Source organism: Podarcis tiliguerta, assembly GCF_965153285.1.
Source record: "Podarcis tiliguerta genome assembly, chromosome: 3".
NCBI classification, from domain to species: Eukaryota; Metazoa; Chordata; class Lepidosauria; order Squamata; family Lacertidae; genus Podarcis; species Podarcis tiliguerta.
The window spans coordinates 48,678,710-48,701,656 of record NC_139536.1 but is presented as its reverse complement, the minus strand read 5'-3'; the positions used below and the strand labels follow the sequence as shown (position 1 = coordinate 48,701,656).

General features: G+C 42.1%; 2 protein-coding genes across 52 annotated transcripts in view; both read left to right on the top strand.

Annotated features, from left to right (window-relative positions):
- AFDN (afadin, adherens junction formation factor) overlaps positions 1 to 4,608 on the top strand; it is an 88,256-nt gene extending 83,648 nt beyond the window's left edge. For all 50 annotated transcript variants that reach the window (XM_083434005.1, XM_083434001.1, XM_083433973.1 and 47 more), the window contains 2 exons: positions 667 to 748; positions 2,486 to 4,608. In XM_083434005.1, coding sequence (XP_083290131.1) covers positions 667 to 748; positions 2,486 to 2,630 — 227 coding nt within the window. In that variant the 3' untranslated portion in view covers positions 2,631 to 4,608. The remainder of the gene's footprint in view (positions 1 to 666; positions 749 to 2,485) is intronic.
- A 2,709-nt stretch (positions 4,609 to 7,317) lies between these two features.
- KIF25 (kinesin family member 25) overlaps positions 7,318 to 22,947 on the top strand; it is a 38,380-nt gene continuing 22,750 nt past the window's right edge. Inside the window, exons 1-7 of one of the 2 annotated variants that reach the window (XM_083434158.1) lie at positions 7,319 to 7,479; positions 9,908 to 9,973; positions 13,559 to 13,681; positions 15,441 to 15,579; positions 17,246 to 17,349; positions 17,945 to 18,033; positions 21,859 to 21,901. In XM_083434158.1, coding sequence (XP_083290284.1) covers positions 7,405 to 7,479; positions 9,908 to 9,973; positions 13,559 to 13,681; positions 15,441 to 15,579; positions 17,246 to 17,349; positions 17,945 to 18,033; positions 21,859 to 21,901 — 639 coding nt within the window. In that variant the 5' untranslated portion in view covers positions 7,319 to 7,404. Of the gene's footprint in view, positions 7,480 to 9,907; positions 9,974 to 13,558; positions 13,682 to 15,440; positions 15,580 to 17,245; positions 17,350 to 17,944; positions 18,034 to 21,858; positions 21,902 to 22,947 lie in introns of both variants that reach the window. The other variant, XM_083434159.1, reaches the window with a different exon arrangement.

Below are 22,947 nucleotides of genomic sequence, written 5' to 3'. Positions count from 1 at the left end.
GAGAACTAAATATAAAGGTGCAGTGCTGTAAAACATATAGAAACTTAGAGAAAGATAGGACAAATTCCCCATCTCTGAATATATTCTATAAAATTACTAAATAATTTTGCAGCCTTAGAATACCAGAAAAGTGTCCACACCTTTACAATCCATATATTCTTACATGTCATAAAGCTGGTCAGTGGGTAATATTTAAGCACAAAAAAGCAATAATTATAGTTCTTTGCCCTCCCTTGAAACTGGAGAGATCATAATCTTGCACCACAGGCTGCTTAAATTCGTAAGCTTAATTGGGGTTTAAGCAGTCTAACTGTATACTGAATTTCCACATTTCAATTTGGAATTCTTAGTTGATTTTGTTGCTTTGTGATGATCATTCAAATGTGCATTTGATTTGATTTTCTCACAATCGTATTTAAAAAGTAAAGTCTTAAGGCAAAAGCATTTGACAATTATTTGTTTTAGTAGGATATGTCTTTCATTTTAGTAATCAAGACAGAAATGTATGCTTTGAATCATCTTAAAGGATAGAAAGCACAGATTGAGCCATCTTACTCTATCGAAAAAGCACTGCAGCTTTGTGTGTGTTTGTGGTGGTAGGGAGTAATATTGCCTTGTGGCACTGAACAGAGATTTCATTTGGCCTTGTACTTTTTCTTGCATAAGGCTCAAACTACACTGGATCTACTGGAGCAATTGCAGGCCCACATGAACCTTTCCGGGACCTGAGAGAGAAAAAAGCAAAAAGGTGAAATGAAAAATGCCTTAAATAATAATGGTGAATGTATGTAAGCAGTTTATGTAATCTTGGTTTGAATATTAGATACTTGAAGTCTCAAAAGCATTTGAACATAAACTTTGTAGTCCCTCCTGTTAAAGGAAATTATTATTTGAAACTTAGAGAATGCCTGACATTTTCTAAATGCTATACATTTATGTGTAAGAACTAAATATAAAGTTGCATTGCCGTAAAACATAGAAACCCCTGCAGCTAAGCTGGTATTGCTCTTGTTTTCCTTTGGACCACATCAGTGAGGCTGAAAGGGGGGTTCTTGTCATCTGGGCAGGCCAGGAACTCCATACACACTGCCCAGGTTTGCTCCCCCAAAGAGGTAATTTGAGTGCTGCTAATGTAGTGGTTTGACTTCACCCCCAGGGGCGCACTCCATTGTCTCTCAAGACAGGCAGATGTAAACAACCATACATTTGTCAAAAGATAAGACGGCCTGTGTCCACAGCCTCACTACAAAAGGAAAAAGGAGGCCGTGGTAAAATCATTCCTCAAGAAACCTTCCCTGAATTCAGGGAAGTCTTACCTTCTTGGGCCAAGATTCTTGATTGGGATAGTTGCAGACCAGATCCAGGCACTTTTGGCGGAAACTTATTTTCTAGATCCATTTCATTTGGGGTTTAGGCCCAGTTTTGGTCGCTCTGTATGATGATATCGGTTGGGAGAGTGACCTTTCAGCAGCTTTTGATACGATTGATCATGTTATCTTTCTGCAGCAGCTATCCCAGTTAGGGGTGGTGGCACCTCTTTGTGGTGGCTCTGGTCCTCCTTGGATGGTCTCTTCCAGAGAGCAATACTTGCGTAGTGCGCTTCAGTCCTGTGGAGCCTTCAATGTGGGGTTACTCAGGGTTCCATTTTAACCCTCATGCTGTTTAACATCTATATGAAGCAATTGACTGGGGACATCTGGAGCTTTGGAGTACATTGTCAGCAATATGCTGATGAAACACAGCCCTATTTTACTACATCTGCAGATGTGGCAGTGGATGTGTTGGACCGTTGTCTTGCCTTGGTAATGGACTGGATGAGAGCCAACAAACTGAAGCTCAATCCACATAATACTGAGGCACTGTTCCTTGGCCAGATGGATGCTCTTGGCCTGCTCTTAAAGGGGTTATACTCCCTTTGAAGTAGCGAGTTTCATAGCTTGGGAGTTCCATCTGTTCCATAGCTTCCACTTGAGGCTCCGGTGGCCTCAGTGGTGCTGAGTTCCTTCCACCAGCTTCACCTGATGGCCCAACTCTGTCCCTATCTGAACAGGGATATCTATGGACTTTTAAACTCTGGAGAGGGTCATTGGTTTGTTTGTTTTTGTTGCTATAGTATGTATTATTGTGTTTTATATTCTAAGCCACCCTGTGATCTTTGGATGACGTGTGGCATAGAATTCTTAATAACAATAATAGCAAGAATAAAGTATGAACTAATTTTGTATAAAACATTGTAGCAGTCTTTACAACAGGACTGACATTTGTACATAATCTGATACAACGTGGACAAAATTGTCCATGCAAAAATAAAGACTTAACAACCCAATCCTAATCTGGTTTACTTGGAAATAGGCTTCTTTTATTTCTATGGGATTTACAAATACATATGCAAGTGATTGCAGACCCTAGCAAAAAAATATGCAAAGCATCTAGATTTCTGGCAATGTAATACTTATGTAACATTGAGATATTTCTTTCTTTGCAGTCAAGATGCAGATTTACCTGGTGCACCAGAAAACTTGACTTTTCGGGAACGTCAGAGACTCTTTTCCCAGGGTCAGGATGTGTCCAACAAAGTTAAGGCATCTAGGAAATTAATGGAATTGGAAAATGAATTAAACACAAAATAGGATTAAAGGCACCTTATGAAACATAATCCGAAGAATATCTGTGGGACTAGGGAAGGGGCTGTTCAAGAAGGAAGAAGTGTCCTCTGACAATTGAGATGGAATCTCAACATCTGGATGGTTGAGATTTAGATATGTTGCAATAGCAAGAAAAACATTTTTCCCCCAAGAGCTTGTGTTTATACAATGAAAGCACTGTAAAATGTATTTTAATTATATGAATCAAGTGTCATTATGTCCTTTCTCCACACCCTTTCCTTTCTTTGAGGGTTTAACTACTTCTGCAAAGGTCCTGGGTCACACTTACTGAAGAATTGTTGCTTCCTTCTCTTACAAAAAATACTTTGTTAGCTGCTAAACAGAAAAAAGTGGCTATAGCTTGAACTGCCTAAACTAAACTCTGCACTGGCTTGTTGCACTCTAGATTGTTTGATTCAAAGTATGAGGTGGTAAACAAACAGTTTACTAGCATATCACTGAAAACTTGTGGTTCGAGTCTGGGTTTCCTTGGATATTCTCTTGCAGTAAAAACAGAATTGAATACTCTGAAACTAAAAGGGCTGTGTTAGCACATTTAATCCTTAGACACAGAGTGATATCTATATTCATACAGTTATGGGGACATGAAATACTTGACTTGATTTATATTGGTGGCAGTCCAGTGATGTGATAAAACGTGCACCCTGGATTTTCCAGCTCTTCTTCCTTCATTACATTTGAGCTGTAAACCACTTTTAAAACTTGAGTTGTGAAATCCTTGGTAAGAGCTGAAGGAAGAGATTGGTAAAATATAGATGGACGCATAGGAATGGTGTGTGTGTGTGTGTGTGTGTGTACGTGTAGATTGAGAATACAGTGTTTTAAAACTATGTAGAAATTCCAGACTTAAGCAATAGGGAATAAGTTTCTTCTGGTAGCTCCCGTTGTAGCTAAGACAAAACCAAAGTTAGATGTTAAAAGGACTAGAAGATTTCCAGTGCTAATAGATAGCCTATTCAGTACTACTTGCAGAGGGACATGGTTACTATTACTGTGATGAGAAACATGAAAGTATTGTCTGCCAAAAATAGTTTTACTGCAGTGGCCTGGCAGCGCATCACTTGGTCCTTCATGTTGAGAAGTGCTAGTCAAGCAGCCTTTGGTTTACTAGCATCCTCTTTCTATATATTGTAGAAAATATTGGCAGTTCAAGCTATCTTTCACACTATATTGCAGCATTATTTAATTTTTAAGCAGTTGAAATCTTTTTTTCTCCCAATGTTCCTGTATGGCTGATGTTGAGAATAAGGACCTCATTAGAGTTTGTTTCTCATTGTGTGATGTTTAAAACAATATATTATATTGTGATTCTAAGCAAATTTTCTATTTGATAAAGCCCTTAATTGGGTTTTAGATGATTTTTCTGTATAATATGTTATCTTATAAATATATATTTAGGGAATTATGCACACTTCCAAATGCAGAGGGTAGACTTTCACTGCCTTAGAAATCACTTTTAATAAGAGTTGTATGATAAATAAATGCAAGTTAATGATATTAAAATTGGAGTGTAAATATTTTTTTTACATATTTCAGGTTTCTTATTTGAAAGTGTGCTTTTACCGTTCACCTGTTAAATATGAAGTAGGAGATGAAATTGGTTGAAAGTGTTAATGAAGGATTTGCATGCTTGCTATATCTGTTAATCAGGAAAAGCAAGCCTCCCCCAATTTATCTTGAGAACACTAGATATTCTGTGGCTGGAATACTGTTGCTGCTAGAACCTAAGCAAAGAAATATCACTTACCGTGGAGTGGATTTGACTGCTACTGGGCATTCAGGCCACATGTGAATATGAGTAAAAGTGCTTTTCATAACTGTCTGTGCATTATTATGAAAAAAAAGAAACATCAAAACTGCTGTAGTTTCCCATTTCTACTGTATTTCACTTGCAACCTATTTTTAATAAACTTTGTATTGTATTTAACTTTGCACTGCATAATGTCTGTATCAAGAGTATTTGTTCAAATCACAAATGTCAGTATCTAATTATTTTGTTACACATTTACCTAAAATATAATCAGAGACACAAAGTGTGTAATTGAACTTTAGCTTTTGATAACGCTATAGAATCTATAGCATAGTATAGATGAATGTCTGTTCAGTAAACTAGACTGGCAGTGAGCTGTTTTTGCCACTTAAAGGTAAAGAGTGACCGACTCTGGGGTTGCCGCGCTCATCTCGCTTTATTGGCCGAGGGAGCCAGCATACAGCTTCCGGGTCATGTGGCCAGCATGACTAAGCCGCTTCTGGCGAACCAGAGCAGCGCACGGAAATGCTGTTTACCTTCCTGCTGGAGCCGTACCTATTTATCTACTTGCACTTTGATGTGCTTTCGAACTGCTAGGTTGGCAGGAGCAGGGACCGAGCAACAGGAGCTCACCCCGTTGCGGGGATTTGAACTGCCAACCTTCTGATCGGCAAGTCCTAGGCTCTGTTGTTTAACCCACAGTGCCACCCGCATCCCTTTTTTTCTACTTAAGAACTTGTAAAATACCAAATTATTGGTTTACATATTAGAGCAGGGGTGGGGAACTGGGTAAAGCAGGTGGCCAGATCCTGGGTTCCTTAACTGTCTGCGGGCCATATTGGATGAGTGAGTTCTGCCCACCTGTCAATCCCCTGGTGTCACTATGTCATTTTTTCCCCCATTTGTAGCATGACAAGCTGCACCACAAAGGAAAATCCAGGCCCAGCAAAGTGGGCTTAAAGTTGCCACTGATACGTGCAGACTTCAAGCTCTACTTTCTACTGTGACTGGGTGAACTGCAGAGTTTCTCATGGTGAACTCTATAGTGCAGCCAATCTCAGCTAGCGGGCTCACAGTGCCAGTCAGCTAATTGACAAGGGAGGCTTGCCAATGCATAATGAAGAGGGCACTTTAAGGCTTCTGATGTGCATTGGCAGCCACATCTCCACCTGCCCCATCACCTGACATCATATAATGACATCAGGTGTGGTGTAGGTGGCCACAGTTGAAGAAATTGGCCTCACAGACCAAATTCTGCTGGACCTAATAAGGCTCATGGGCTAAAGGTTTCCCATCTCTGAATTCAGAGGTGGGAACTTCTTATATACAGCAGATTTAATTGCAGTTTGGCTATAAACCAGGGGTGGAGACCAGGGAGCCTCCAACCTGCAGACCAAATTTGGCCTTGGAGGCCATTTTTCCTGGTGATATCAGCTGAGGTACTTCGTCCTTCAAGCAAGCAAGGGACAAGCAAGTGGAGAGAATATTAAAGGAGCCAGTACAATATGCCTCAGTCTCTCTCTTTTCCCCCATCCAATGCCTGGTTCAAAGAAGTATTTTAAGGAGGTCCGTGCTCAGATGGAAGAGTGGGGAATGAATTGAAGCTAACAGTGTTTTAGGCAATCTCTACCCACACATATACCTTAAAGATAGCTCTGAACTGGAGGTTCTAAGAATCGGCATGCGGCAGGCTTTGAAAGCAGGAGGGATTTTGGGCAGGTGAGCAGGGCAACCCACATGTCATGTGATTGATAGGTGACTTGTTTGCATCCACCTGTCCAAGTTAAGTCCACCACTGAAAATTTTGCTTTCGAAAAATAAGTGTGTGCACATCTTTGGACAGAAAGTATGGGGGAAACTATAGGGGCTTCAGGGCAGTTCTATCAAGTATTGGGAGTTGCCAAGAAAGTGCTACTCCTAGTTATCTAGTCTCAATAGAAGATAGAATCTGGGAGATCTCAAAGTGCTGGATCTTAAGGCAGAAGCAAACTCCAAGATCCACATAAAGTCATTTTCATGCACATTTAAATAACCCAGCAGGCATAAAAAAAGAAGCCTCTGGCAATCTAAAATGTGTAGATGACCTTAATCTCTGACAGGCTGTTTCATTCCTGGTTAGTTCTGTGATACAGATTAGTGGTTGCCTAACTACGATCTTGTTTTATGCAGAACTCAGTGCTACACTGTCCCATGCCTACCCAAGGTTCCTGATCTAGGCTTTAGTAACGGCAGGTGTGAAACTAGCCCCCTGTGCCTCACATTCTACTCATTCCTTTATCAACTTCCTGGCTGGGCTTAAGCTTTTGCTAGAACGAGGGGAAATCCGAACTGAACAAGCGTGGAGAAGAATCCTCTTCTCATTGTCCTGCTACCTGCCCACTGCCAGCTATTGCTCAAGGGGAGAAGGGTTGAAGCAGGCACAGGCAAACTCGGCCCTCCAGATGTTTTGAGACTACAACTCCCATCATCCCTGACCCCTGGTCCTGTTAGGGATGATGGGAGTTGTAGTCCCAAAACATCTGGCGGGCCGAGTTTGCCTATGCCTGGGTTAAAGGATTGAGAGCCTATTTTGCCTAGTTGAAAAAAATGAGGTAAAATGCAGGAGGCAGCTGCTTCCTCTCGCTTTGCAGGCACCACCATCCTCATTATATTTTAAACACAAGTATTGACAATATCCTTGAAATGCAAACGCTGCTCCGGCGCGGCCGATGCCCCTCTCTGTGCCTCCTGGGCAAAGGGTCTCCGCTGGAATCACCAGCAGAGAAATCACAAGCAGCTTCTTTAATCCCCACTCGGCTGAGTCCCTCCCATTTCCAAGCCCGGCCAATCGCGACGCTCTCCCTTCCCGGAAGCGGAGACGGGTAACCGTGGCAACCGCGGAGAAGCTATGTCCTTGGCTGCAATTGGTCGATTCAAACTGGCTTGCCAGAAAGAGTGCGGCAGGGTGAAGAGGCTTTCGCCTCTCTCCTGGACCAGCAAACTTGAAGGATGCGGCCCGGGGATGGGATAAGCCTGAGCTTTGCGTCGCAGCAGCGGATCCGGCAGCTGGAGCAGAAGCTGCGCGTGAGTCTCTGGGAAAGGGGTGCTTGGCAAGGGCGAAACTGCTCCGGCTTGGAGAGGGGGGTGACCAACTTGCCCTTGTGGCTAATACACCCTGGGTTTAGCTCCATCATCCCTTCCTTCCTTCTTTCCTTCCCTCCCTCCCTTCTTTTACATAATAAATATCGCAGTGAGATGAGAGAGGGCAAGAACTCCTGCAGCAGCTCCCTGCCTGCATAATGCCGGATTTACTTATAAGCTAAACAAGCTATAGTTTAGGGCCCCACTCTTGGGGGCCCCCAAAAAATGTAAAGGAAAAAACAACTGCATGTACGTTTCCAAAATATAAAAACAAACTTTTGTTATTGCCAAACGCCAATGTGTTTGCATTATTAAGTTTGTTATGAATAAAAAATCATTTTAAGTTAGGGATTAATAATTATTTCACTATTAATATACTTCTTCTTAATTGTATTTCAGTTCAACAATTACTTTGATAAAATACATATTTTGTTATATGCAAATGGCTTTAGATACCAATAAGGTCCATAAATTACCATATAGCATATATTCAACACAAAAAACAGCGACAATTTGTTGTTGGCAAAGAACAGCTGGACATATAAAGGGCCCCATTGCCTTCAGTAGCTTCGTGCCTTATCAAACCTAAATCTGGCCCTGCCTGCATTTGCTCATTTTTGAAGGGAAAATGAACCATAGCATGCTGATCTTTCAAATGGAGAACTGAATTCTGGGTCCTGGTTAAGGCCCAAGTGTACTGAGGCTTGTGTGTCAGAGAAACAGAGTTTATATTGAAGAGTTTTGTCTTCTTCATTTTAGTACACCAATTATGACCTGCGACAAAATGTTGCAATGTGGAGCGCTCCTGTTTGGCTTTCTAGCCTGCTATTCTTGCCCCATTCTAGGATATTCCATTTGCACCCCTGCTGCCAACACAGACACATTTTGCGGCCACTGAACAGGCTCAGTCCTTATTGGGTTAATGCCGTGGGGTGCCTCCTTAAAGGTCCCCCCTCCTAAATATTTTTTTTGTACCTCTGTCTCTTTGGGTCCCCCCTGGGCATTTTGATACTTCCTTCTTGCTTTCAAATGACCCTCTCTGGACTACACTGTTGCTGGCAGTCTCATAGAATCATAGTGTTGGGAGGTACCCTGAGGATCATCTAGTCCAACCCCCTGCAATGCAAGAATATGCAGCTGATCGAACTTGTAACCTTGGCATTGTCAGCACCACGCTATCCAGTCAGTAGCTTAGTTCACGATTGGAAGAGGTATCGCTCTGAAGGGGTTCACGATTCCTCTAGCTGTAGTTAGTGTGCTGCTCACACAACTGTTTCAGATAACATATTGAGTGGAGAGTGAGTTTGCACTTGTTGGTAGCACCCTCTTCATGCTAATCTGGGCAAAGTTTATGTTCATACAAGCTGTGTGCATAGACTCTCCTTGTGTGATCTGCACCCTGCTTGATGAAGATATTCAATATCTGCAGGTCAGGAAACTGGGCATCAGATGCATTCCTCTTCCATATGTTAAGGGTATGTGGTATTGCTGTGCAGAAAGGACTCGTGGAAAGCTGCAACAAGACCCCAGTATCATGCCAAACACGTTTGGAACAATGACGTGCACATTTCAATGTGATTCTGACATCTTTTAGACAGAGACAATGAGGATGAACACACTTTTCCCTACCCCATCCATGTATGCTTTTGAAGTTGTTACATTTTAAATACACAAATGAATGGATATTTCCTCTTTGGAGTAGAACTGAACAAATCTGCTGACAATATAATCAATTCCCTTTTGTAATCCCTTCATATTTTCTGGGGCTACCATTCTAGAATCCTAAAGGGCAATGCAATTAAATAGATGGGGCCCAATGAGGCTATTTTCCACACTTCCTTCTCCAATATGTTGTACAGTTGCCAGTGGCAGTTCAGAAATAATATTACTGAAAAAGGGGAAAGCACAAAGAGGTGGATGCAGTGATGGCACACACATTTTTATGGGGAAAGATTTTTAATAATGATTTAGAGCTGTTGTGATTTTTGTTATTAAAATGTTCTGCGAAAGTAGTGACTTAAATCAATGCAGAATAATGCTTGGCCCCTGTCTTAAACTGTTTCCATGTTACAGGTGTCAGTTAACGCCCCCCCCCCCCCCAATACTCCCTTCCCAAATTGTGTGATAAGAGCTGAGCTTTAAACTACGTATCAAATAGCTGGTTCTTAGTGTATACCAAAGGGTTCCTCATACAAATTGTCCCTGAGGCAAGGATGACCAGATAGTTTGGTGTATTGTAATGTGTGGCTTGGCTCTTAGAGTGAGAAACAGATACAGTCTGGGATCAGAGGAGTTGCTAGCAGTAAATTAAATTGGCTTCTTGTATAACTTACTTTATCCATTTAAGTTCAGGCTTACCATGTTTTCCCAGACAAAGCAAGAACGGATCATAGTGCTAGAAACAGAAAATGCCCTTCTGCATCTCAAGCTGGCAAAAGTAAGTACAGCAGAATGTACTCCATTTCCCCATCCCACTGTAGTATATACATCCCCCCCCCAAGCTTTCAATTTCAACTTATTAATGGGTCAGACCTATGTAAATAAACACACTGATCCAGGAAGCATAGTTCCACAATCTGAGTTCACTTTACAAATGACTTCCATCTAATATCCATTGACCAGGAAGATGTGCTTGCCAAAAGAGAGTTACTGACAGGTTGCTGGGGAATGGCCATATCACCAGGTAGGGCTGGGAGACACCCCAGTCTGAAATTGTGAAAAGCTGCTGCCAGTTAGTGGAGACAATCCTGGACTAGATGAATGAGTGGTTTGATTCAGCATAAAGCACCTTCTGATGTTCCCAGGTTTCTGAAAAATGTGTATCCTGCATCTAGTTCCTGATATTAGATCAGGTATCCAGCTGATGGGGACTGAATGTGCTACAACAGGTGATCTGACTGGTGCAATTCAGCATAATACAACTTGAATGGAGATGTATCTTCTTATCCATCTTGCAGCATAGATTTGAAAGTATATTCTCATCAGTTCCCCTGGGCTGCTATGCATATTTGTGTGTATTACTACATCTTTCAGTTTAAGCAGAGTAAAAGCCATCTGTCAACCTACAGGCACAACTAAAACATTAATTACTGTAATTATCACCTGACACAGCTCTTCCTGAACAGTTGCTGCTACCTAGAATAGACAAGGGCCTAACTCACAAGTCTTTGGATTTATCTACGAACATTATAATACTGGCTGTTTCGTTTTCAATCCTTTCCTCATTATCTCCAGCGTAGAATAGGCATTTTTTTTCCACTGCCAGTTCTGTGAGTTGTAATTTAAATAAATGCTTGTTAAGTGTTTTGGCAATCTAATCCAAATCAACCACCTTATTTTCAACATTATGCTCCTTTTTCTCCTCATAAGGGGAGGACACATACTTTTTACAGAAAGTACTCCTGCCTTTTATAGATAGCTACCTTGAGCCTTCTCATTAACCATATTGGCATCCTCTTGAATTCATTTGTATGTTTTCTTACATGTGGAACACATTTTACCTGACATTCTATTAGAGAGAATTCAAGGCTACTGGAAATTATTTTATATTTGATCCTCCCCTTTAATTAATACTGTCATTTTTAGGAAGTGCAACATTTCAACATTTTCGGCTATGCTGGTGCAAATGAAAATCTGTGGAGCTACATGGGGAGACATTATTAATGCAAACATTTTGCCATGTGGCATAGCTTCTTTGCAGCTGTGTTTCAAGTGATTGCTTGCAAGAATGAATAAGTGATGGGCCACATGTTACAGATTTTGCATGTACCCTCTTCTACCAGAAAACACATGAGGCAGATTATCTATGTTTATTTCGCTATGGAAAAACAATTCGGCTATGAAAACACATTGTAGTGCGCTGGTGCTAAGCATGGGTCTCTGCAGTAAAGTTTCTCTATGTTCACATGATGTAATAAATACCTGCTTCCTAGGTTACCAGGTTCAGATTGCATAACTATTATAATGGTAACTTATGCAGTGGTCCACTGATCTGAAGTAGTAATCTTAATTGTCTCATTCAGCATAGTATTTTTGTTGTTCTTGTTAAGTGGAAGAGGAAGAAAAGGTCTAGTGGAAACCACCAGTGTCTGAGAAACCTTTAAAAGATGACAATATGTTGCTTCTTTTTTATAGCTGCCTTAATTTAATTTTCAAGCCATTGTTGAGCATAGTTGACACTTATCCTTGCTGAGGGATTTTGCATCTTGCACTGCAACACTGCTAGAGATTTAGAAAACTTGGAACAGTTGGAGGCTGGGCCCGCATTAGGGCAGACGGCAGGGATTAGTGGTAATAGCAACTGCCAGCCAAGAGGTTCTAATCTAATGTGAGACTGTAAATTGCTGGGTGACCTCATGAAAGTCTCTTGCCCTTGTGGAGGCTTGGTTAACTCTTTAAGGATAAAAACGGGGATCAACTGAAACAAAATAGAACTTGACTGAAAACCAGATGTTGCCTTTTGAGCTCAGCTTCCCTGCGAGTACTTACCAGAATAACGTGGTGGAGAAATATGATGACTGCAGTGCTTCAAAGTCTTCACATGTATCTCTTCAGGAGCTTACAATTTTATCTCAGATGAAACCATTTGTGAGATGGACTGCTTGCATCTGGACACTTAGCGTGCAAGAAACAACCATCAAAGGCAGGTAGCAGCTCTGACGCACACCCAAAAGACACTGACTGGCCTAGCTAGAAAAGGATGGTGAGCAGCTGAAGAAATGACTTGTGCTTGTATCTGGATACTAAGAGGTTGCATTTAGCTGTCATGGCAATAGATCTAGTTTATTGGGGGTGTGTGATTTAAACCATAATTTTTCCACCGCTGCCTTCTCTCATTACAACCTCTTGTCTTAATGCATATGTTGTGTAACATAATACTTCCTTTCTGTCCCTTTTGAACCTGCTGTCAATCATTTTCACCCAATTGCCTACAGCAGTTGTTCCCAACTGGTGGTCCACAGACCCCAGAGGGTCTGTGACACCATTCACAAAGCAAAAACTACCATAGAGGTATCAATGTTTTCAAAAGTAGGGGGCTTTGTTTTTAAAAAACAGGAGGTTCGCAATACTTAGCTAATTGTGAACTACTGGCCTACAGCATTTACTCTGGTTTTGATCATAGCCAGCCACCTTACTGAAAAAACAAACACACACCAGAACCTTTTATTTGATCTTCAGCTGTAATCCACAGACCACTTCAGAAAAAGAACAATATCAAATCCGTTGGCCTTTTCAGCAGTAGGGTATGCAGGGGGTAGCAGAGGCTTACTAAGGCTTACAGCTGTCATAAATGCCTGCATCTCATCAGATTTGTTACATGAAACTTAAAAAAGAAATTGTCAGGGGATTGGCACAGATGCACCTCACACAGGGCACGGGAGCTATGCAACAGAAACAATTTTGTGCACGGCTGCATATATCTTGATGGAAATCTACCAGAAAAAATTAATATATGTATTGAGCATGAGAGTTTCTGCATATTGGAAAATATACCAACCTTCATTGTCCATGATAATGTGGAGTAAAAGATTAAATGACAACAGACACTTGGAAAGTGGCAAGAATGTTAGGGTTAAATGAACTCATCTGCTCTCAAAATTGATTTTCATTTCCCCTCTCTTATGAATAGAAATGGGATTTCAGAACTTTTTAATATAAGAAGTCAAATGTTAATCAATTCATTGTGTCTACAGCTATAATCTCCCACTGCTGACTTAAGTGGAAGACTGTCATTCATTCAAATAGACAACCTTTTGTGAGAACCTACTTAGAAGCTGAAGGTGATCAAACATTTCATGCATAAAGGAAAATAGAAAAACTAGGGGTGGTAGAAAACCATTGCTTCATGTGAAAAAATTCAATTCCTCACATCTAGCCTTTGCATAAAAATACAGTGAACTTTTGTGGGTTATAACACTTGACTTTCTGAATGTTTACATTTTATGTTGTTGGGCTTTGTAGAAATCTCCAATTCCCAGTCTATTTGTCTTTTTGAACTATCTGGGTTTTTATTTTTAAACAGAATCAAGGAATTATTGGGAAAATCTCAGGTGAAGAAGCAAATGATAGCTTTGCTTATTACAAGCAGCAGAAGTGTCATGGAAGTGTCAGATCTGTTATAATCCAGCTGCATGAAGCCATACAGGTAAAAGCACTCAGACTGCAGTCCTACAAGCAAGCTTGTTTTCTGCTGCTCCAGAGAGTAGGACCCAAACCAAAGCATTCAAATTACAGTGGTACCTCAGGTTACATATGCTTCAGGTTACATATGCTTCAGGTTACAGAAATAGTACCTTGGGTTAAGAACTTTGCCTCAGGATGAGAACAGAAATCGTGCTCCGGCGGCGCAGCAGCAGGAGGCCCCGTTAGCTAAAGTGGTGCTTCAGGTTAAGAACAGTTTCAGGTTAAGTACGGACCTCCAGAACAAATTAAGTACTTAACCCGAGGTACCACTGTACAAGAAATGAGATTCTGACTAAACTTCAGGAAGAACTTTCTGGCAGTAGGAACTGTTCAACAGTGGAATCGACTTCCTCCGGAGGTGGTGGACTCTCCTTCCTTGGAGGTTTTTAAGCAGAATTTGGATGGCCATCTGCCATGGATGCTTTAGTTGAGATTCCTACATTGCAAGGGGGTTGGGCTAGATGACCCACAGTGTCTCTTCCAACTCAAGAATTCTATTCCACCTGGGAGTAAGCCCTGTGGAATTCAGTAGAACTTACCTTCTGAGTACACATACAAATGCTGCACCATCAGAATTTGAAAGACTCTGTACGCAGAGAATTTTTAAAATGTAACTTGACCTTTAGGAGCCTCTTATTATTTTGTTGTTTTTCTTCTTTTCTAAAGGTCTTGGGTTTGGGCGCAGGTGATTTAATTGATTGATTAGACAGTTTTATACCACAAAGCAGTTTACATGAAACATCAGTAAATTATTATTTAATCTGAACGTAGACCAAAATGGGTCCAGATAATTCTGCTGGAAGAAGCCCAGTGTAAATAGTCCCCAGTGGGAAATCATATTGCTTATGAAACACCTGGACGGAGGATGGGTTACAGTAATAATAAATAATACATGCCCCCACAGCTTACCTTGGGAATCGTTGGCATGCAGTTCCAATATATACTCACACTGAGAATCCTAGTGCAGTGATATTCTGTGAAAGGTCGTATAAATCCCATCTGAGTTAGTAGGAATTAAATTAGTGTAGAACTGCAGCCATAGGAAGGAATTAAAAGTTGCACCAAGGTAAGTGTTCTGTCAGTGCGGGAATTTCAGCTTGCCGGACAGAATGATCTCCCCTCTCCTCTCCATGCGCTGTTCTGGGGGCTATCCCACCCCATTCCTGTCTTAACCTCCTGGCCAGATCCAGTTCCCAATCCCTGCAATAAGGGGATGGGGATACACACACACACACACACACACACACATATGAAGCTGCTGCTCCTTTGCTTTTTCTCTCCTAATACCCTAAAGAGTGTTCATAGGGATGCTGATGGTGCTGTGGTCTAAACCACTGAGCCTCTTGGGCTTGCTGATCAGAAGGTTGGCGGTTTGAATCCCCACAATGTAGTGAGCTCCTGTTGCTCTGTCCCAGCTCCTGCCAATCTAGCAGTTCGAAAGCACACCAGTGCAAGTAGTTAAATAGGTACCACTGTGACGGGAAGGTAAACGGTGTTTCCGTGTGCTCTGGCTTCCATCATGGTGTTTCATTGTGCCAGAAGCGGTTTAGTCATGCTGGTCACATGACCCGGAAAGCTATCTGTGGACAAATGCCGGCTCCCTCGGCCTGAAAGCGAGATGAGCACCACAACCCCATAGTCACCTTTGACTGGACTTAACCATGCAGGGGTCCTTTACCTTACCTTTACCTTAAATACTGTTCTTTCTGTTTCTTAAATAGAAATTAAAGCAAGAAGTGAAGAATCTCCGTTTGTCTGCCCTCACATTCTCCAGAGATGTCCAGCATCAGAGCAAAACTTACCTTGGTCAGATTTTGGCTGCTGTCCAAAGGCTTCAGATGCATAATGAGGCTATGCAAAGTAAGAGATGAGTACCTTTGAAAGCTTATCAGGCTGGCATTGAACCATATGAGCAGTGCCACCGTTGGTAGCAGCTCGCAGAATTTGCAATGAAAGTTCTGGCTTTGGGTTGAGAGGCAACTTTTTGCTGCTGCCAGGACTTCACACGAAGCAGATGTACTGCACCAAGAGCATACTACATCTCTGGTCCACTCAGAGAGTGGATGGGTTGTCTTCCTGTCCCCTTGGAATAAGAGTTACAGGGGTTAGGCAAAAGCACCTAGCCATAACTAAAAGTAGTGATAAGGTTAAAACTTACTGGGAAATGATATATAATGAAATAAAAAGGATGTTTAAAATAACCTTTGTAAAAAACCCAGAAGCTTTTCTTTTGGGAATTATAGGGACAGAACTTCCTAAACTATATAGAAGCGTATTCATGTATGCTACTACAGCGGCAAGAATGTTACTTGCCCCAAAATGGAAAGAGGCAGAAGTCCAGGCAAAGGAAGAATGGATACAAAAACTTATAGAACATGCAGAAATGGCAAAACTTAGCAGAAGAATAAGAAATCAAGATAACATTTTTTTTAATATAAAAAAAAGGAAATGGTTTATTGAATATTTACAGATAAACAGATACAAACATTGGCAGGATTATTGTAATAACCTGCAGTTTCATAAGAGTGTATATGAAGATGAATAAATGAGCAAATTAAGTTAATTTGGATATGTAGAAGATATTAAAAACAAATTTAAGGAACCGCAGGAAGGGGGAAGGAAGCCAGGTTTTGAAATGCCAAAATGATTGTAAAATTAGTGAAATGTATAAAATTAGTGAAACGTATAAACTTTAAAAGTAGGAATTTGAAAAAATTAATTTTTTTAATGAAAGTAGTGATGAGGTGGAGCATGTTTCTATGGAAACTGAGCAATGAAAATACAAGCACAGGTCTGGGCAGCCTGTGGTTTTTGAAATGATGCTGGAGAACACTGTCTATGGCTACCAGCCACAATGGCAATGGTCTTCCTCCACTGTCACAGGCAGTAGGCCTCTGAAAACCAGTTGCACAAGTTGTCACAAGTGAGGAGAGCACTGTTGCATTCATGTCCAGCTTATGACCAGCTGCTGTGAGAACAGGATGCTAGCTAGATGGGCCTTTTGCCGGATTGAGCAGGGCTCTTTTTATGGCCTTCCATTAGACTCAAATTCCCAATTGCCCCAGTCAGAATTCCCAATAGTCTAGGATGATGGGAGTTGTAGTCCAGTGACATCTGAAGGACCACAGCTGACCTACCTTTAATATAAACATTGCCCAGGCACTTCGGTTCAAGCTCCATCTTGCCCAGCACTCTGTTCCCAGCAGCAGCTGACTGAATACCCCTGGACGCTCCCAAGCAAGGCACAAAGCAGCAGCAAAGTGCAATTTGGGTAGAGCTATGGCATACCACCATGATGCACTCATGGCAGGGCTTCTCTACCCATGGACCATACAAATGTTTTCAGTGCAGAGAACAAAGTCTCAAATGAGAGTGCTGGACTTGAGGCTCTCTGTGATAATATTGCATATTCCATTTTTATATGGCTTCTTGCTTGGAGGCATCAGTGTGCAGATGCTCTCAGGCCCATCCCTGAGGGGGAAATAGCCTAACAGTTCTGTGAACATTTGTGAAAATGTCTTTTCAGCCTTTCAGACCAGAGCCTTTGAACTTGAGCAGTCCTTGCATGAAGTAAACGAGCGATACCAGAAAGAAAAACAAAGGAGAAAAGTACTTCATAACAGTTTAATTGTAAGTGTCCTGGTAATTGAGTCTGCAATGTCTTTTAAAAGATCTGCATAAATATCATAGTTGCCAGTGTGCAACTTGAGATGACTTTCCAGTTCCTTTTTATCAGTTCCTGTATCTGCATGGGAGGCTGTGCTCATGGCTTCTCTTGTCTGCTCTTTCCAAGGCCTGTTGCCTTCCCTTTATTCCCAGCTGCCGTGGGACAAAATGAAACAGCCTCTTCAAACTGTGGGGCTTTTTCAAGAAACGGTTGGGTTGTCAATTGCAACCTTTTAAAATATGCCTTGACTTCATGTGCTGTGTAATAACATTTACTTTCACTAGTGCATCAGTCAGATTACAGTGTCTTAAAAATGGGGAAAGAAAGGCAGAGTAAGGAGATTAAGACCATCATCTTTCATCAAAATCCTAGTCTGGGGTAAAATCACCTTGGATACTTTTTCACTCTCTGTGGTAATTTAATGAGGCAGAGCTTCAATAGTCATGAGGCAAGATAGCAACACCACAACTTTCTGTATTTTCTTACCGCATCTGATTCACACCATTTCATTCACGAGTTTTAAAAACTGCTGACTATGTTTCTGCGTTGCATCCTCAGGAACTAAGGGGAAATATCAGAGTCCATTGCAGGATCCGCCCATTGTTACCATTTGATACACCTCCTGGAGAGTCAGACTTAAAAGACAGGTAATTTATTTCATGAATATAGTTATGTTAACTGACACTCGGATGTCTTTCCGGCGCCAGGAAAAGACCTTTTTATTTTCCTAGGCTTTTAAACTTTTGTTGGTCTGTTTTATTTGGGTGTTGCTTTAATAGAGTTGCTGGTTTTGGCTGAATTTATGAGTGTTAGATATTTATTGTAAGCCACGCAGATAATGTGTTTGAAAGCTCGGGTACAAACCTGAATCATAAACAGTCTAATTGTTCTCCTTCTATTTGAAAATGTTGGTTAGATTCTGCATTTTTACATACTTTGGAAGACATTTCCACTTTACAAGTGGGATCTGCAACAAACTTGCATTGTATCCTCACACCCTAACAGGAATGTTCCTGTTTAGAATTCCAGCCAGTCAGATGTGTTCTCCTCCAAGGCAGTAGTGGGGTCAAACAAGCCAGTTTACTCCTCTGTCTCCCAGTTGTCCATTTTTCCTCAACAAACATTCAACATTCTTTAGCTCTTGCAAGCCATTGAGCACGATGAATCCTCTTTTGGCTGAGGAGGTTTTTGGTGAGTGGAGGGGGAGGTTGTCATGTCCCTTTTGGTTTTTAAAAATGTTTTGTATTTTTGTGTGCTCATGGGCTCATCCAGGCATGCTAATGGTTCCCTCTTGCTTCTCCAATTCTGTAGGCACTCAACCATCTGAATTCTCTGTTAGAGGAAATTAGGGTGATTTTTACTCATGTCTCCTTTTATAGCCTTCCAGCTTCTTAGATCTGAAGGATTCTGACATCACCATTGTCGGGTTCAGATTACAGGAGGTAACAACGTGCTTGGGCTCTGACATTCAAGCCCTGCCCCCAGCATCCCCATACGTGTGGCCCTCCCCACTCCATCCCCAACCTTCCTCAGGCTGAACAAGGAAGCTGCAAGAGGGCTTTTATTTGCCTTTCCTTGGAATGCCACGCATGACTGGGGACCCTGTTTCATGCCCCTGTCTCCATTCATTGACTCAACGTTTTGTCTTTATCTTCTGATTAGCTTTCATGAAGGTGGAAGCGCCTCTGAAACATCCTTTTGTATCCTCTGAGCTTGGCAGATCTTGTGCATAACTCAGTATGGAAGATGCTGTGAGGGCAGAAAAGAAAGCCGAGATGCTTCCTCGCATAATCCTCCCCGTACTCCAGGCTTGGTGGGGCCCCAGGAAACAGCTTGGGGGGCTGAACAAAGCCCTTTCCAGACTGCTAGCTATCCTTTTTCCTTTAAAGAAAGTAATGGGATTTTTCTTCCCAATGAATCTGTGAGTACACTATCAACAAAGACAATGAAAGATGGAGCCTTGAAAGTAGGCAATTCCCCTTCCTTATTGGCTCTTCCAGGTGACCTGCTTGTTGAGCATGTATCACGATGTACATGAAAGCTACATCATAACTGGTCTTTTGTTCTGATTTGTTTATGGTCTGGTTAGATGACAGTGATCAATCATCCCGCATTCATCCTGATTTCCTTACAGGGTGCTTGTACATCTTCCCTTTAATCATGTCTTCCTTTCACACACCTTAATGCACATCCTTGTCACTTTGCAAACTGCAAGAAGTCCCATTCTTTTCGAAAGTGGATCTCTTGGGTGACAGAGCACTTTAATACACTTTAATTGTGCAAACTTGAATCTCTCCTGCAAAACATTGGCAATCTGGAGGCACCCAGAATGACTGTATTGAGTGTTTATGTTTTTCTTATGTTGCTCACCAAACTGTCTTGCTGTTCAGGTTCCATTAACTCACCCTTTTCCCATGTCACATCCCTCTCGAAGGCTGAAAGAACAGAAGGGATAGGCTGATGTAGCAAGCCTATACTGCTACTTTATAATCTGTTGCTTTGTAATCAACCCTGATGTAGGGAAATCAATCCCAGAAAGCCACAAGAAGTGTCTCTTTATGTTTGCTTGTATATGGGTTTAAGAAGGTTGTATTTATTTCTGTTTGCTAAGGTTTGGGAAGGGGGGAGGAATAAAATACTGCTGCAATTTGAAAAGCAATTACAACTAAGAGGAGAGCTGTATAATCTAGGATTTTTATGGCTCCAAGGAACACAATTGTTTTTCTGAGGCTCTCCAAATAGCGGTACGTTTATCTGCAAAACTGCAGCACAAAGCAGTTAGGTCAGTGCTCCAGCACAGGTCTAAGCATCCTGTGTTTCCCCGCTCTCCCCATACATTTCTCAGCAAAACTTCCTTTTCTCCCAGCACTTACACAGGTAGGCCCACACAGCTACAGCTGCACACTCACACTTCCATTTCCCTTCATGTAGTGCTCTGTTTTTCATGTTGTCCAAGTTGCTAGCGCTCACACTGTGTTACGAGCTGAGGGTGGAATTCAGTGTAGCGCTAAGGAGTTTGCATGTGAGGAACGAGGTCCGTTGGCACCACGGGATTGTCCCCTCTCCTCCCTGTGCCTCCTAAGCTTGTCCTGGGCATTCCCCCACATCTTCTGGAGCAGATTTAGGGGGGAAGGATGGGGGAGAGTGGACCTTGTTTTCCATACGCAACAATTAGTTGACTCCTGCCCATAGTTTGAGCCTGCATGTTTATTATTTTTCATTTGGAAATAGCAACTAGGGGGTGGGCGTTGATCAGAATTGGGATCATAGAGGGGATAGAAGGTTTTTAAAGCCATTTTAACCCACAAACCAAGGTCCTGACAAAGATCCTCCACACTTGTTGTTTGTTTCTTTCCAAAAACTGCTCCCAACAGTAGAGGAGTTGCGTGAGCAAATTCTGAGACGGTTGCTGATGACCCAAATGGGTTGGGTAATGTCTCTCTTCATGTGATGGTGGCAGGAGAAAAGCATCTACACCCCATGCTTCAGCCTGAAAAGCTCTCAGGGTGGCTTGCATATCAATAAAAACAACACAGCCCCTGCCCTCTGTCTAAAAAGACACAGCACATAAGGAAAAAGGAATGGGGAAGGAAGAGGAAAACATTCATACTCCGGCACCAAATTCTTAATGTTGCAAGGTTCTTATAATGACTAGCTTGGATGGGAAGAGACTGTTTACAATACAAAAGCAGACCTTGGTGGCCCCTGAGAAATACTCTTCCTGGAAGTGACTATAATGCTGGAAGTTGTTGACCTTATAGGGTGGGGTCTTCACTTGGCCTAGCTGGAATTGCTTCTTGTAAGTCGCATCATGACAGGAAGACTAATACTGGCCCAGCTGATGCTACCATTCTCAGAGGAGATGGTCCTCTTTTTCTCCTCAGAGGACAGCTGGATTTGATAGTCTCTGGGTGAAGCAGCAGCGAATGAAGGTGGCTGTTCTTGTTTGGATACCATCTGCATATTTTATTACCAGGAATGTGGCCTCTGCTTGCCTCTGTTCTGGCGAGGCAGTCACAGTCTTCAGAGCTCTGGGGAATTTTATTATGTAAGGAACAGGAAAAGGTGGTGTTTGCACATGGTATCACAACTATTTGGCGATTTCCACACCTGGGGTCACAGTCTGAGCTTAAGACCATTCCTGCAGCTTGCTTATCTTTGTGGCTATTCTAGCCCTGACTGTGTCTCTGCCTCCTGGTTGTCAGGTTCACTCAAGGGTGAGTAGCACTCAATGTGAGCCTAGGAGAATAATCAGAAAACTCTTCCCCATCTAGCCAGAAGGCCAGTGTAGGTTCTACAGGGAGAAGCAAGGGGCACACATTTTGCCACTAACCTGTGGCATATCATTGGGCCTTAGGCCCCTAGGTTTCTTGGGCATTTGTGCAATTGGCTCTTTTGTTAAAGTTTATGCAAATTGCTGGTTGTGTTCTTCTTGAATGTTTTGTAAGTTAATACATTTTGTTGTCAAAAAGGCAGAGAAAAATCCCAGAAAATGTGGTGTGTGAAGCTGATGATGTGAGTATATTTAAGTTTCTATGGCTTTTAATGCTTGTGTTTTCTGTTTTTATTGCTGTAAACCGCTTATCCCTTGTGGGATAAGAATGAGTGGACCGTGATATCTTCACTTTCCAAGAGCTTTGCATCCTCACATGCAGCATTCGCTTTATGACTGACTCCCCATCCCCATGTTACCCTCCCCATTTCTCCATCACACTGTAGAGCCTCCTTAGTGACTGTGGCTAGGAAGTTATTTCTGGCACTGTGAAGTGAGTTCTGGCTGTCCCTTGTTAATCATTTTCTTCTAGCATATCAATGTGCAAAAGGCTTTGTTTGCCCTCACTGTAACTCTGCGTGTGCATCTGTGTAAGTGTAAGGGGTTACAGTCGTACCTTGGAAGAAGAAGAAGAGTTTGGATTTGATATCCCGCCTTTCACTCCCTTTAAGGAGTCTCAAAGCAGCTAACATTCTCCTTTCCCTTCCTCCCCCACAACAAACACTCTGTGAGGTGAGTGGGGCTGAGAGACTTCAGAGAAGTGTGACTGGCCCAAGGTCACCCAGCAGCTGCATGTGGAGGAGCGGAGACGCGAACCCGGTTCCCCAGATTAGGAGACTACCGCTCTTAACCACTACACCACACTGGCTCTCAAGTTGGAGGGAATCCATTCTGGAAGTCTGTTCGACTTCCAAAACGTTCAGAAACCAAGGTGCAGTTTCTGATTGGCTGCAGGAAGCTCTGTAAGCCCCGCCAGACATTTGGCTTCCAAAAGTAGTTTGCCAACCAGAAGTCACTTCTGGGTTTGTGGCATTCGGGAGCCAAAACCTTTGAGAACTAACCTGTTCCAAAACCAAGGTACGACTGTATTCTTATTCCAGTTTTTCAGCTAGACCAAGGCTGACAGGGTTACTTGTGATGACACAATGATATGTGAGCATTCCCAGCATTCGAATCCAGCGCTTGGCCCACCAGATCACACGCCTGAGTTCTGTCAGTGGCACTTCAACTCCAATAATAAAAGTTATTTCCTGCCTTAAGCTACTTGTAGTTGCTTCACTGATGCCTT